This window comes from Asparagus officinalis, chromosome 5 (assembly GCF_001876935.1).
Source record: "Asparagus officinalis chromosome 5, Aspof.V1, whole genome shotgun sequence".
NCBI lineage: Eukaryota > Viridiplantae > Streptophyta > Magnoliopsida > Asparagales > Asparagaceae > Asparagus > Asparagus officinalis.
In genome coordinates, this window is record NC_033798.1 from 111,018,719 (window position 1) to 111,034,183 (window position 15,465).

General features: G+C 37.1%; 1 protein-coding gene across 1 annotated transcript in view; it reads right to left on the reverse strand.

Annotated features, from left to right (window-relative positions):
- Nucleotides 9,132-15,465, reverse strand: part of LOC109840689 (26S protease regulatory subunit 10B homolog A-like) — a 12,985-nt gene continuing 6,651 nt past the window's right edge. Inside the window, exons 8-10 of the mRNA XM_020409420.1 lie at nucleotides 11,280-11,471; nucleotides 11,086-11,184; nucleotides 9,132-9,539 (exon numbers count right to left, since the gene is read on the reverse strand). Coding sequence (XP_020265009.1) covers nucleotides 9,465-9,539; nucleotides 11,086-11,184; nucleotides 11,280-11,471 — 366 coding nt within the window. The 3' untranslated portion in view covers nucleotides 9,132-9,464. The remainder of the gene's footprint in view (nucleotides 9,540-11,085; nucleotides 11,185-11,279; nucleotides 11,472-15,465) is intronic.

Here is a 15,465-nt window from a genome sequence, read left to right on the forward strand (position 1 = left end):
TTTTGTTTGGTCTTTCTCTCGGCGTTCGTTGGTTTGGTTTCTCAAAGCATCGGCCACAACAAGGTATAAGAACCAGAAGAAAATTCCATCGCCCTTTCGCGTGAATTTTCTCAACTATTACAGTATTGGTCAGGATCCTCCAGAAGTTCTTTCTGTATCTCATTGCAATACAAACATACGAGCATAAATATGGCCGAGAAAGAAGGAGTTGTGGGCAGTACTTCCGGCGTGAAGACCGTCCAAAGCTTGAATATCCACTCAATGAAGATTGATGTGGAAAAGTTCAATGGCACAAACAATTTTGGACTTTGGCGATGCGAAGTCATGGATGCGCTCAACGCGCAAAATTTGGAAGATACGTTGGAGTTGGACGGGAAACCGGACAACATTGATGAGAAGGTTTGGAAAAAGATGAATCGAACGGCGTGTGGTGTGATTAGGTCTTGTCTCACTCAAGATCTAAAGTATGATGTGATCAATGAGACTTCTGCAAAGAAGATTTGGGAGATCCTTGAGAGCAAGTATTTGACCAAGAGTGTGGAGAATCGCTTGCATTTGAAGAGGAGGCTTTACCGCTTCCAGTTGAAGAAAGGAACCTCCATTGGTGATCACATGAACCACTACACGAAGCTTCTTGCGGATTTGACGAATGTAGATGTGGTGATTGAAGATGAGGACAAGGCGTTGTTGTTGTTGAGTTCCTTGCCCGACGAGGAATATGAGACATTCGTTCTTACTCTTATTAATGGGAAGGCATCTCTTTCGTATAGTGAGGTCACCGCTGCACTTGTGAATTATCAGCTTCGAAAGAAGGATAAGGAGACTTCGTTTGAGCCGGTAGCGGGGGCGTTGGTCGCAAGAGCAAAGGGTCCAAACCGTAGTGGGAGGTCGCAGTCTAGAGGGGCACATCTTGGAGTTCGTAAGAATCAATGTGCCTTTTGCAAAGAAGATGGACATTGGAAAGCCGATTGCCCAAAGTTAGTTGATCGAGCCGGGAAGAATAAGGGAAAAGCTATTCAAGCTTCAGAGGCGAATGTTGTCAAGGCTAGTGGCAACGATTCAGATTCGGATTCTTCGGGCTACTCGTTATCTGCACTGCCGTCAGTTTGTGTTGCCTACTCTACAGAGTGGATATTGGATTCGGGTGCTACATACCACATTTGCCCTAGGAGGGATTGGTTCTCCAGCTTTCAGGAGTTGGAAAGAGGGGATTTCGTGCTCATGGGGAATGATCACAAATGCTCTATTGGTGGTATTGGTACTGTTCGGATCAGGATGAGTGACGGGGTGATTCGGGAGTTGGTTGGAGTGAGGTTCGTTCCTCAGTTGAAGAAGAACATCATTTCACTTGGAGCTTTGGAGGCAGCTGGCTATAGGGTGACCTTGGCGGATGCACGCTTGAAGGTTACATTTGGGTCCATGATTGTGATGAAGGGCGTCAGAAGAAGAAATTTGTATTATTTGCACGGAAGCACGGTGATTGATAGGGAAATGACGACTTCATCAGATTCGGCTAGACTGTGGCATTGTTTGGTGCTGGGGTATATGATTGGTAATACCGTGCATTGGTTGTTGAGGAGTGCTATGACCTGCAGATTGAAGTCCTGTGAGCACATTAGGATGAGCGAGACCGTGGTGGAGTTTGGCACTTCTATCCATCGAGCGAGGGGTCTTTTTGGAGGTGTTCAGTCAGGCATTTGGGGGCCTTCCAAGGAGGCATCATTGGGAGGTAATCGTATCTTGGTTTCCACAGTTGGTGATTGTTCTAGGCATTATTGGGTCGCGACCAGTTCCCGTTGGTGTAAAGTCCTAGAAGTCAACAACAATTGGAAGAAGTGTATTGGCAGAAAGGTAACTCATTGTTTCAGCTTTGGTAGGGGTCCTTTCTTGCGTTGGTGCCGAGCTCACGGCAATAGGAGACACTTCATTGGTGTGGAGACTTTGGGGCGACGAGATGAGATGACAGTTTCGATGGGTCGTTCCTTTCTGGAGGAGGATCGGCGTTTGATGTCGAGCATTGGCATTGGTGTGCGGGCTTCGACATATTTGGGTCATCTTATGCATAGGTCGCCGACTGCTGCTTTAGGAGTTATTAGATCTGGTGGAGCTGCTTCAGATTTTGGGTCGCGTCGGATATTTGGATACCCAGCATTTGGTCACATCGTGGATGTGAGATTGGATCCGATTGCGCGTTTGGGGTTCGGAGGCTCAGTTGATTATCGTTTGGGAGCTTCTGATTTTGTTCTGAGCAGGTATGTCACTTTTGACTCTCGGCAGGTGGAGAGTGTTGATCAGGTCATTTGGATATCGCAGCAGGTGGAGAGTGATGCTACTCCACGTTGGGTGGAGATTACTCCACATACTCCAGATCATACTGCGTCATTTGGGATTCCAGCTAAGGTGACACAGGTTGGAGATCATTTGGTTTTGGATGCAGATGATGGATTGGTTTTGGATTCAGTTGCAGCTGGTAGATATAGTTTGGATATGGCCATTGGTTTACCTCAGGTGGAGGTGTTTGATTTGTCTCAATTTGGGGTCATTGGGAATACTATCAGTTGCAGATCGTTTGGTGATATTGGAGAAGAGTTGCAGACTTTTCTATTTGATTGAGGGCCTTTGGAGGCCGTTTGGGTGAACTACGTGAAGGCTTGATTCCTTGGGCAAAGGATACGTAGGCAGTCATTTTGATGCAGCCGATTTGGTGAGCGACATCGACATTTGGGGTGAGTGTTCGCACTCTCATTTGGGTCTCAGCATGTGAGGCATTTGTTTGGTTGGTGTTGGCTCAGTTTTGGGAAAACTTCGCCGAGGTGGAGAATTGTGGAGAAGAATTGGAAAAAGCAGATTTTTGGTCATAAGTCGACTCATGCACAGGCATAAGTCGACTTATGGTAAGTCGACTTATGTTGGTGCATGAGTCGACTTACGTTCTGCTCTGGATTGTTGGTTTTTTGCTCTGCCAAGTCGACTTATCAGGTCTGATAAATCGACTTATGATCTCTTCTCCAGTTGCTGTTTTTCGCTCTGCCAAGTCGACTTATGCAGACTGATAAGTCGACTTATGACGGGTTTTTTGGAAAGTTCAGGTTCCTATTTGCAGTCTGTTTGGGTTTCTATTTTGGTATAAATACCAATACGATTTGAGGGTTTTGTGAGGAGAGTTTTGGGGTTTTGGAGCACAGAAAAAGAGAGATCTTTCTGAGCTATTTGTTAGGGTTATTGGTTGAGAGATTGAGAGATTTGTTGGTGAGATTAGTTGGTTCGTTTGAGCGATTTGTAATCTCAATTTGTACTCTCCTTCTCTATTAGTGAAAACTCACCCCCTTCTTGCCCCGTGGACGTAGGCAATTTGCCGAACCACGTAAAACCTTGGTGTTTGTGTTTTGTTTGGTCTTTCTCTCGGCGTTCGTTGGTTTGGTTTCTCAAAGCATCAGTCACAACAAAATTAAGTTGATACAAAATTTGCTTTTATGGTAGCAACCTAGAAAGGTAGCAGAAATTCTTGATTTGAGAACTAAAAGATAGGATATGTACTCTCAAATTGATGTACTCCCAAATTGATCCTTCGAATCATCCCAATAGATGCATGGTCCCATTTCCATTCTATGCATGATAGAATCTTCACTCGGGATATAGATTATCTCATATTTCTTTTTCTGATAGAATCTTCACTCATGGCATGTGCAGATCATTCTTCACTCATGGTATAAGATCATTCCTTATTTCTTGTTACTAGACTCATGGTACTAGTCATTCCATATATTTCTGTAGATTATTCGATGTAGTCCACTTGATATGTTGATAATCTTGTTTTGTTAGAATTAATCTTAGTATTCTAGATATTGAAAATCTGACATATCGGGATTGAAACTATCGGATTTATGTTTGCTATGTTGTCCATCATTCTAGACAGTACGTTTAAGAAATCGGACTTTCAGTAAAATTTAGACGAGTCTGTGGAGAACCAAAGTTTTTTTTTTCCGCAAAACAAACAACAAAAAAGAAATAATAGCTACAAATATATTTTCATAAACATTTCTCGCACTTTTTTTTTCAACCAAACAGGGCCAATAAAAAAACATCTTAACTTTTTGGAGCTAATTAAAAAAGCTTTTGACCAAAAACATTTCAAAAGAACCCTAATCTATATGAACTTTTGAAGTGTTCCAAAAATACGCTCTCCTTTTTTATTTATTTATTTTTCTTTTTCCCCCTTTGTTTTTCTTTCTCATTTCTTTCATGAACACATGAACCTCTTTCATCCCTCTCTTGTAATCTCATCTTCAATCTCTCTCATCTCTTTCCTCTTCTCTTATCTTCAACCTCTATCGTCTCTCTTTTTCTTTCTCACATTCAACCTCTCTCATCTTCTTTCATCCTCTTCCACTGCTGTTTTCATGTCGTCATGTAACATTGGCGAAGAAATTGGAGAAGAACAAGAATTTTGGAAGCATGGAACTATTTTGGTGACGTTCGGTCGACCGCCAAACCATATAATAGATTCTGAGGCTCTGGAGTTGGTAGCGGTACCGTCAAACCCTGTAATCGATTTTATGTTTCTGTCGACCTGTTCGGTCGACCGCGATGAGTTCTGCGGTCAACCGCCAGTCGGGTCTGAGCCTGGGTTTTATTTTTTGACCCATTTTGTTTTATGTTGATATATAATCCTAAACACGTTTTAGGATTTTTGGGGAGAGCAGTATTGGGGATTTTTGGAGCACAGAAAAGAATTTTTTCTGGAGCTATTGGTTAGGGTTTTGTTTGAGAGATTGAGAGCTTTGTTTGTGAGATTAATTGGTGAGTTTGAGTGATTTTGTCATGCCCTGGTTCTAATTTTTGATCATTTGGAGTATGACTCGGCCAACAATGCAACCATACGGTCACATTCACGCCTTTGAATCATCCTATACATAGATATATATGCTAAAGAACTACTACATAGAGCATGTAACTAAGTCAAAGAAAATAGATAAGTAAAGAAATCTCGGTAATTACAAAGTTCTACAACAAGTCCACAGCTATCCAAAATGGGAAAGAGGAAAATACATCGTAGTCTGAAAAATCACAGGTGATTATAGAAAAAGTCTTAAAACAAATAACTACCTAAATAAACTGAAGCTGAGAGAGTGAAGGGAGAGAAGGTGATCACTATCGCTGGTCTTAATCCTTAAAGTACTCTTGGTCCTTCGAAGGAAGAACAATTTTCGAGTCTGGGGCATGCAAACCCCAAGAGAGTCAGAAAACTCCCAGCAAGCATATAAAATGAGGAAATTGTGCGCATGTAAGTGTATGTGGAAGGTATATAGAAAAGTTGGAAACTCAATTAAAGATGAATAAAGGAATTTCTAAACATGGATATCAAACAAAGTCTACCATAAAGCACATATCTTATACCCTATATTAAAAGGAGTTTAGATTTAGAAACCCACAACACGAGATGAGTACATCGAGTGAATAATCCAAACAAGGAAACCCTCGTATATACCATATATCTCAAATTGTAAATCTCTAAATATCAACTTCTAAAATTCTATAAACAAACAATATAAATATACACCACCAATACTTCATCCCAGTCATGCTATGCATGCCAAATCTATCACAAAGCATATAAACACATTATTCTTATTTTACATGTTATTTGAATTAGAGAAGAATATTTTCATGTATATAAATCGGTTTCCCATAAACTGTCCCGGGAACACAGCTTCAAGTCAAGTATTGGCCCTTTGGCCCTATGTATATATAATTCAAGATATCAGGAATGCGCATGTGCTCATTTATATACATGTTATATTCTTCATCTAATTCCCCTTTATAAACCTCATGTTTGTCAGTTTAATTTTTAAGTGATTGTGCATGAAATATTATGCACTAACCACAGAATTATCGTGAAATGACTTCTGTAAAACTATAAAAAATAACCACGACCCAGAACATGTCCAATCAAGAGGGGTGCATCGTCTAGTCGATGCTATAATAGTAATAGCTAAGGAAAAATCTCGTATCGGGATATCGATATCGAGAGCATAGCCATGCTATGAAAACACACTTATAAATCATATTTTTAATAGAAGTCATCTTCATGCACAGTCTCTCCTATTGGATGACACTATGTGATCAAGCAACAAATTTCTATAAAGTCATGCATGTCAAACACAGTATCAAATAAGATAAGTACTATGTGTATAAACTGGGTTTTAATCTAATTATGATAATTCTGGTAAACTCCATTATCAATACCTGATAAGTCTTGCCTATTTACGCACTTGAGTCCCTATGGCACAATATCCCGAAAAATGTGAATTGTTCTAAACTCATGAGTTCATAACAAGTACAAATCAATAATTCATGCATCATATGGTCAATACCACTAGATCATGCTTCTGATCAAGATATCTATTCATGCTCAGCCCACCTAAAAGAAGTGACTACGTGATCAGACAAGGATCTTGAAGTTTGTACATATGCAATCATAATACCATATGCTCAGGTTATCCAATAACCATCAAGAGATCAAACAATATCTATTTTAAAATATCATGGAAAATCCACCGAATATTATTGCCTTCTGTTGAGAGAGTACCTAACTTGGTAAGGTGAGATAGAGACAAAGATAGAGCAAAGGGTAGAATAATAAGTAAAGCAGCAATAAAACCGTTACATCATGAAACTGGAGTCGCATATGTTCTTCTTTAAGCTTTCTATTTAGAGTCATATTTATTGTTAAATTAGCAACTAAATGACAAGTACACTCAAGGGGCTAGACTTGGTATTCCAATTGAGAGGCTAATTGAGAGGAAGGTAAGGGCTACTGATCAAATCAATAATACGAATGGGACTGCAAATAATTAGTTGAGCACTTTCTCGTCATGTTCATCTTTCTTGGACCGAAGTTCCAGCACCTCCTTCCAAGATAAAACTATCATTCTTTTTAATCAATCCAAACCATCTCAAATAATATTCTCTTGTATTATTCTCGAATTAAAATAGCCTCAAGTTTCATAAAAAAAATGTACTCGTTCCATATTTCACATGTAAGTTCTCATCCATCTCAAGAACATGGATCATAATATGAGGGCTCTCTCAGTGTGATTGTTCAACGCTAGTGAATACCATTAATTTGGTACACCAATTATAACCAATTTCATTCTTTACAATGCACTAAGTGAATATAAATATTGAAAGCATCTCCATCAATGTTCACGTCTTCTACATTTTGTATTCATTGCATATCCTTTAGACGAACAAAGGCAAGAGATCTGTTATATGTCGGTCAATTCATAGTAGTATGCAACTCTACAGGTATGTAAATTATTTACAACTATAATTTGTATTGTCAAGCATCTATATGTGGGAAAAAAATATTAAACCTTTGCTTGTACAACAGACCTAGCAAATACTCATTCTGCTAGTAGGACTCCAAATTATTGAACATAAAGGGTAAGAAACTTCTCATCTTAATTTAAATCCCTTTCCAATATCCAATATCATCTATGTTCTACTTCCAATAAAGAGAGAGAAAATTCTTATCTTAGCTTAAACCCCCTTTTGATACTTAACATCATCTCTATGGACCACTACAATACACCAACTGCACATATGAGCACTTATGAGCACTATACATATATTGGCCTGCTGAGCACTTGTTAGAACCGAAAAAAGTCCAAAACCTACGCCAACAAGTAAGCGACATGAAACAACTCATATAAATATTATCTTTATTACTCTAGCATTTTTGGTAGATCTAACACGAAGAGACCAATGCTTTATTCCATATAAATATTATCTTTATTACTCTAGCATTTTTGGTAGATCTAACACGAAGAGACCAATGCTTTATTCATTATGATCTAAACACTTATTACTCTAGCATTTTTGGTAGATCTAACACGAAGAGACCAATGCTTTATTCATTATGATCTAAACAATTTTTAGCCTCAATAAACTGATGAAGTCCCTCCATTACTGACATATATTAAGATTATCACCCATCATTCGCTCTTATATATTTTAATGTCTTTGTGTGCTCCTGCACAAACTTCTGATCGTTCGTGTCAACCTTTAAGCTATTTCTACTAAAGCACACACACTATCCCAAAACGAAAGTGGAAACAAATGCAAAGGACCAAATCGCTAGAATGTTATATTATCATGTCTAATCTGGTTTTAACTCACACTGGACTTAAACTAAGTCATGGGTGATATGACTAAAATCCGATGAAAAACAAACTCACAAGACTAAAGCCGTTTATGTATAACTATCTACTATCATTTATGAGGAGGAACCTATGCATCAAGGGGTAAATTTGGTAGACACTACCAGAAAAATAAAACAACACATAGAAGGATCTATGTGTATGCAACATACTCAAGTTCCTTTACAAGTCACAGACAAGAGATCTATGGAAAACAAATATATAAAGCGTAAGGGAACTTATAGTACTATACTAAAATTACTAAAATGACATTAATTACAAAAAGTACTGTATGATGAGCATGTTAAGACAATATGAAAAAAACATAGGAAAAAGAGAGAAATATTTTAACATGAATATTAAGACAATATTTCTCTCTTTTTCCTATGTTTTTTTCATATTGTCTTAATATAGGTTAAGGGGGCTTGTTTAAAGGTTTTTTAAGTTAGACTAAAAAGATTGAGGTGTTTCTGGATTGGAATTTGAAAAGTAAGGCTCCCAATGTAATTTTTTTTAATAATCAGTATATCATTCAAAAATAGTGTAAAAGTAATCAACAACTTGGACTTTTCACATTTATCCATCTAATTATGTAACTAAAAAAATTTAGAAGCAGGATCATCTGTAAAGCGAATCCTTCGTATCACAATCCAAAAGTTCCTTTGAATCACAATCCAAAAAAGTTCCTTTGAATCACAATCCAAAAGCTTGAACGACTAATTATAATTTCCTGTGAGTGATTTTTTACAGCAATAACAAAAGCATTTTTGGGAATTGATATTGAAGACTGAGTTTAGAAACATGATTTGATTCAGATGACTGAGAGGTTTCAATTTGACTCCCACACTCTTTAGAGTCGACTCCTCACTGGAGTATCAATAATAATAATAATAATAATAATAGTGTCAAGAGACCACAAAAGTAAACATGGGGGGCTTAAAGCTACAATGTAAATAAAGAAAGGAACAGAATACAGGCAACATCTCTCTGATGGACAAAGGCAACATCTGACTCGAGAAGTATTTTCCAAGCCCTTTCATTTAAACAGTTAGTGGTATAGTCTTAACATAACAGATCCTCAAAGATAAACTCATATTACTCATTTCTCAAATAAACTTATCCTTGGCTAATTAAATATTGTTTTACAAGTAAACAAGATCGCATGCCGGTTTACTGGACGCGCGAGAAATTCCAAGTCCAGTCAGCTTTCGCCAAGTGTAAACCCCAAGAGAATGAACTGAATACTCCATCATAATGGTTCTTCTACTCCTTTCCGAAATCAGCGCTGTAGTGAGCAGTGGACTCGAGCTTCTTCGCTTCATTCAGTTTTCGAACAGCCTAACACAGCAACCGCACAAATTGTAGTCACAAAAACAGTAAAAAGTAAAGTATTGAACTAACAAGATACACAAGTGTCAAAGAAATTGCGTGTATTAAACTATATAAACAGTTTCACAAAATGCATACTTGCATATGCCTCCTCCTGCTGCTCAAGCAGTAATTCCTCGTGATTCGAGTGTCATATGGATTGGGTTAGACCCAAAACCTGACCAATCCAAGCAGGGAAAAAGGACTTCTTAAAGATTTAAACCCTACACAAAAACCTCATCTCACAGTTGGGTTTCTTTCTTCTTCTTTTTTAATTTGGACTAGACCTGAACCCAAAAAATTGAACCCGTCTGGTAACCGATCACAATTACATAATGCATGCATTTAACAAATAATTAACTAAATAATTTGACACTTGGTGGTAGTGTACTTTAGCTTTTTTTCTTTTTCTTTTTTTTTTGCGATAGTGTTCACTAACGAGTATTTTAAAAATATTACCTAAATATATTTGTTTCTTATGAAATGCTGAAATACACATTATTGAAATGTATAAAACTGGAATTCGAAACTAAACTGAACCTGTCCAAGACCTACGGACAGCGTTTACTCCTATAAAAAATTCTACCTAGTATTTCAGATTTGGGTACAAAAGCTGAAGGACAGCTTTTACTCCTATAAAAACTTCTATCCAGCATTTCAGGTTTGGAGACGAAAATGCACGGAAACTTGTCCAGTCATTGACACTCCTACTCAGGGTAACGTCAAACAGGGAAATAATTCATAAAGAGCAATTTGGGCTCATACTAGTTTTCAGGTACCTAAACACGACAATAACTCATAAAAGTAATTTGAAAATTACAGTCTCAGTCCACCTAGATTGTCTACACGAGATTTAAACCAAAATATGCTACATGGTGGTCCATGCAAATGTAAATGCCTATATACATCAACTAATGGTATATAAACACCAGATGTGCTCAACATCTGTTCATAAAGTATTTTAAATATATAACCTCCAGAACGTAAGAAAGCCAAAGCATCAAAGAAAGCCTGCACTGCACCTTAAGTATCATGTTATGTCTTAACATCTCCAGGAGGAAGACAATTCTAGTCGAACTTTGCGACACACACTGGGCAGTCTATCACTCGTCACTTCACAAAGTGTAACTGAGTATAACAGTGTACATACCCAGTGACAATCTACCTCTTTAAAAATGCAGACAATTTTTGTTCAAAAATATTAGAACACTTACTTTAAGTCTAAATCTAGATCTAGGTAAAGACCCAAAAGGATAGAATTGTGACTGGACAATAACAAGTTTATTTTGGACCAGAGAACCCCTAACAGATTGGGGTCCTTGGTGCACCAAGTAAACGCACAGATTTGGAGACAGGATTCAACTAATAGTGCCACAGTTCACGGATGGAGAGTCAGCAGTCCCACCATTACATGAGTTAGGTTTAGCTTCCAATCAAGTGTAAGCAATCAATTGTGAAGAGAAAATGTGAACTTAATTTTGCTTAAGCAGTGACTACTAATTCAAATATAATTTACCTTCATGAAATCCTCGTGTATCACATAGTCCCTTTCTGCCCGAATTGCTGACATGCCAGCTTCTGTGCAGACGTTACGAAGATCAGCTCCATTAAAGCCCTGAATAAAGGAATAAGTAGTAAGATAACTACTTGAACAAAACAACTTACTATTATGACAAAATTCAGGTCGTCCATGACAGAGGGCACACTTACCTCAGCAAGCTTCACTACTGCTTCATAATCTATCTCGCCATGCTTGGCTATACCAGCAGCATGAATTTTGAGAATCTCCATTCTTGATTGCTCATTTGGTAATGGAATCTCAATTTTCCTGTCTAACCGGCCTGGCCTAAGAAGGGCTGGGTCCAGAACATCAGGACGATTTGTTGCCATAATCATTTTTACCTGATAAAAATGGGGGAAGTGAGGAGATTTTCAGCACTTTGCTGGCCCACATACAATATAGTATTGTATAAACTGATAGCATAGATATAGTCACAAAGTGCATTCACTTTGCACTAGAGAATGTAACCGTTCAGGGAAATACTCTTCCCAACAGTTCAAAGTAGCTTAAAATTTTGTCAATACAAATTAGAAAACTAGTAGACCAAACATAAGAGGGTGTCCACGTGTAAGTTTAAACAATTTTTATACTTAAAATTCTGTAATTTGGGCGAGTGCCAGACTCTGAATGATGCTACAGAGGAAAAAGACACCAAAGAAGAAGATCAAGGGTACTGATAGAGACATATGCTTAATGAACAGGTAGAGAGATTGTCCGTTTCAATGGTATTGCACTGCTCTTCATTATAAAAGCATTGCCTACTCCAGGCAGCCTTTACACCTAATTCATGAGATTCATCAACTTTTGATTCTAGTTAATGTGAAAATTTTAACCAGACAGACATCTTCCTTCTAATAGACTGTTATTAGATGTGTGTTTATAAACTACCTTCCATAAGTATCAGTGGCCAATACTAATATGAACTGTCAACCACTAGCTCTGAAGCACGGATTCGCCCCCGGAGGCCACGAATCTGTGTCCGACTCGAATCGGACACGGATTCGTCACGATACGTGCACGACACGTGTCAAGCACGGTCAATCCGTATCTGACACGGGTCAACGGTCAAATTAGGTTCGGACACGGTCAAAGGAGCTCGGACACAGCTCGGATTCGCCGAAGGCCGATTCATTCGGGTTGCGGGTTTGGTTGTTAAAATCTAACCCGAACCGTTCGATTAAAAAACCCATCTTTATTTCTTAAATCTCCCGTTCAATTCGATCCTCAGCTGACTCAAACGAAAGAAAAAAGAAAAAACCAAAACCCTAACCCTAATCCTCTCTCTCAATCTCTTAGCTCACTCTCGTTCGATTCGATCACCTCCGCTATTCCGACCTGATCCCGCTGACCGACTCCTTCCTTCGACTCCTCAAGTCCACCCTCCATTCCTCCACTATCATCATCATCTCCTCCAGTTTTTTAGTTCGAGCAGCAGCCCAACGTCATATTATTATCATAAATCTGATGGAGAAAGTTACAAATAATATATATTAGATTGTTATTTTGTGATAGATTCATATTTTAGATTGTTAGTTGAATTTTATAAATTTTTCTATATATAATAATAATTTTTAAAAAATTCATTGTCGTATCCCGGTATCCTATTTTTTTGGATTTTGCCGTATCCCGTATCCGTGTGGTATCCGTGTCTCGTATCCGTATCCGTGCATCATAGACCACTAGTATAGACTGCAGGGAATTTTTACAGTGGCTTTATTTGATATTGCTAAATTCTAAATATTACTTAATGAGAAAATTGAAAATATCAAAGATGAAACTCTCACAAGGCGGAAGGCATGCTGGCCCTAGTAATGTTATATACTCCTTGAGCCTACAACTAACAGCTAACCGTCAAAAAATTAACAATGCCCATAATGCCACTCTTTTCCATCACACGCTACTGGAATAGATTTATAACTTTTAAATAGAAGAGAGCACGTAAACTTGAAGGTCAAAAGAAATTCTAGAGGAAAGTGGATCAATGATCGATAAACTTTTTATTGGTTTGTTTATTTATTTATTTATTTACTGACACCACACCTAATACTTTTTTCATTAAATAACATGTCATTTTACTTAAGAGTTAATATGTTGATAACCTTAAGTAACTTGTAGAACATGACCAAATTTAAACTTTTATACAATATCATGAGTGAGTTAGTCGCCATATTTATTATTATATAATATTTTTATATGGGTAATAAATCTAGTTTTTATGACTTGTATAGCTTACACTATAGTCATAAAAGGCTACATAAATGGGTTAGTGCTAGATTTAGAAACATGTCATTTTACCTAACATGTTGATAACCTTAAGTAACTTGTAAAACATGACCCAGTTTGACCTAGCAGCCCAACGTCATATTATTATCATAAATCTGATGGAGAAAGTTACAAATAATATATATTAGATTGTTATTTTGTGATAGATTCATATTTTAGATTGTTAGTTGAATTTTATAAATTTTTCTATATATAATAATAATTTTTAAAAAATTCATTGTCGTATCCCGGTATCCTATTTTTTTGGATTTTGCCGTATCCCGTATCCGTGTGGTATCCGTGTCTCGTATCCGTATCCGTGCATCATAGACCACTAGTATAGACTGCAGGGAATTTTTACAGTGGCTTTATTTGATATTGCTAAATTCTAAATATTACTTAATGAGAAAATTGAAAATATCAAAGATGAAACTCTCACAAGGCGGAAGGCATGCTGGCCCTAGTAATGTTATATACTCCTTGAGCCTACAACTAACAGCTAACCGTCAAAAAATTAACAATGCCCATAATGCCACTCTTTTCCATCACACGCTACTGGAATAGATTTATAACTTTTAAATAGAAGAGAGCACGTAAACTTGAAGGTCAAAAGAAATTCTAGAGGAAAGTGGATCAATGATCGATAAACTTTTTATTGGTTTGTTTATTTATTTATTTATTTACTGACACCACACCTAATACTTTTTTCATTAAATAACATGTCATTTTACTTAAGAGTTAATATGTTGATAACCTTAAGTAACTTGTAGAACATGACCAAATTTAAACTTTTATACAATATCATGAGTGAGTTAGTCGCCATATTTATTATTATATAATATTTTTATATGGGTAATAAATCTAGTTTTTATGACTTGTATAGCTTACACTATAGTCATAAAAGGCTACATAAATGGGTTAGTGCTAGATTTAGAAACATGTCATTTTACCTAACATGTTGATAACCTTAAGTAACTTGTAAAACATGACCCAGTTTGACCTTTTATACTAATATCATGAGTGAGTCACTACAATGTTACAGAAAGCGCTAGGCGGACTAGCCGTTCGAGACACATAGACGTACGCCTAGGCGGCGCCTAAACGTTTGGCTGTTTTTTAAATTATTTAATTATAATAATTGATAAAAATATGTATTCAATTCATAGAAATTTGCCAAAAAAAAGGTAGCAATCTTAGATCCACAATAAATCATGCATACTTAAATACTAAATAATCAAAATAATAACTAACAATGTTATAGAAAGCGTTAGGAATTCTAGGCGTCAGACCCGACGCCTAGAGCCTAGGAGGTTTTATTTTTTTATTTTTAAATTATAATAATTAATTATAAATGTCAATATTATAGAAAGCTTAGGTGTCGGACTGGTGTCCAGGTAATTTTTTTTTTTTCATTTAAGTGGTGGTCAAGGAGATTTTGTTGAAGGTCGGAGGAGATAGTGGAAGTGTTCATATTTAGATGTTAAAGGAGTTTGAAGGAGATTGGAGGATGTGGAAGTTGCAACACAGAAAACATGGTCAAAGCCTAAAGGGTGCAGTCTACATAAGCAGACAATACTCCCTTAAACACTTCCAACATTTAAATGAGAAGTCTAGGTACCGTCTACACGCTAGACGCTAGTTAGGCGGTCTGGGTACCATCTAGACAGACTATGCGGAGGCTTTTTAAAATAGTGAATCACTATATTTATCATTATGTGACATTCTTTATATGGGTAATAAATCTAGCTCTTATGACTTGTATAGCTTACACTATAGTTACAAAAGGTTATGTAAATGGGTTAGTGCTAGATTTGAAAACAAATGATAATATTGTAAATAAAATCATGTAGATAAAGCCCATTGTTGCATTAGCCAATGAAGAACAAAGAGAAGGGGTATGAATGAAAAATGGCGATTTAAATGACACTAGGTGATATGTGCCGTTTTATGAGTTGATAGTTTTATGAGTTGATAGTAATTGCCGACTTCGGTAAGTTGGTATACTAAAACACCTGAGTGGTCAAGAAGAGTTAGCCCTCTAAATTGTTGACTAAAACAAATACCTGAGGCCAA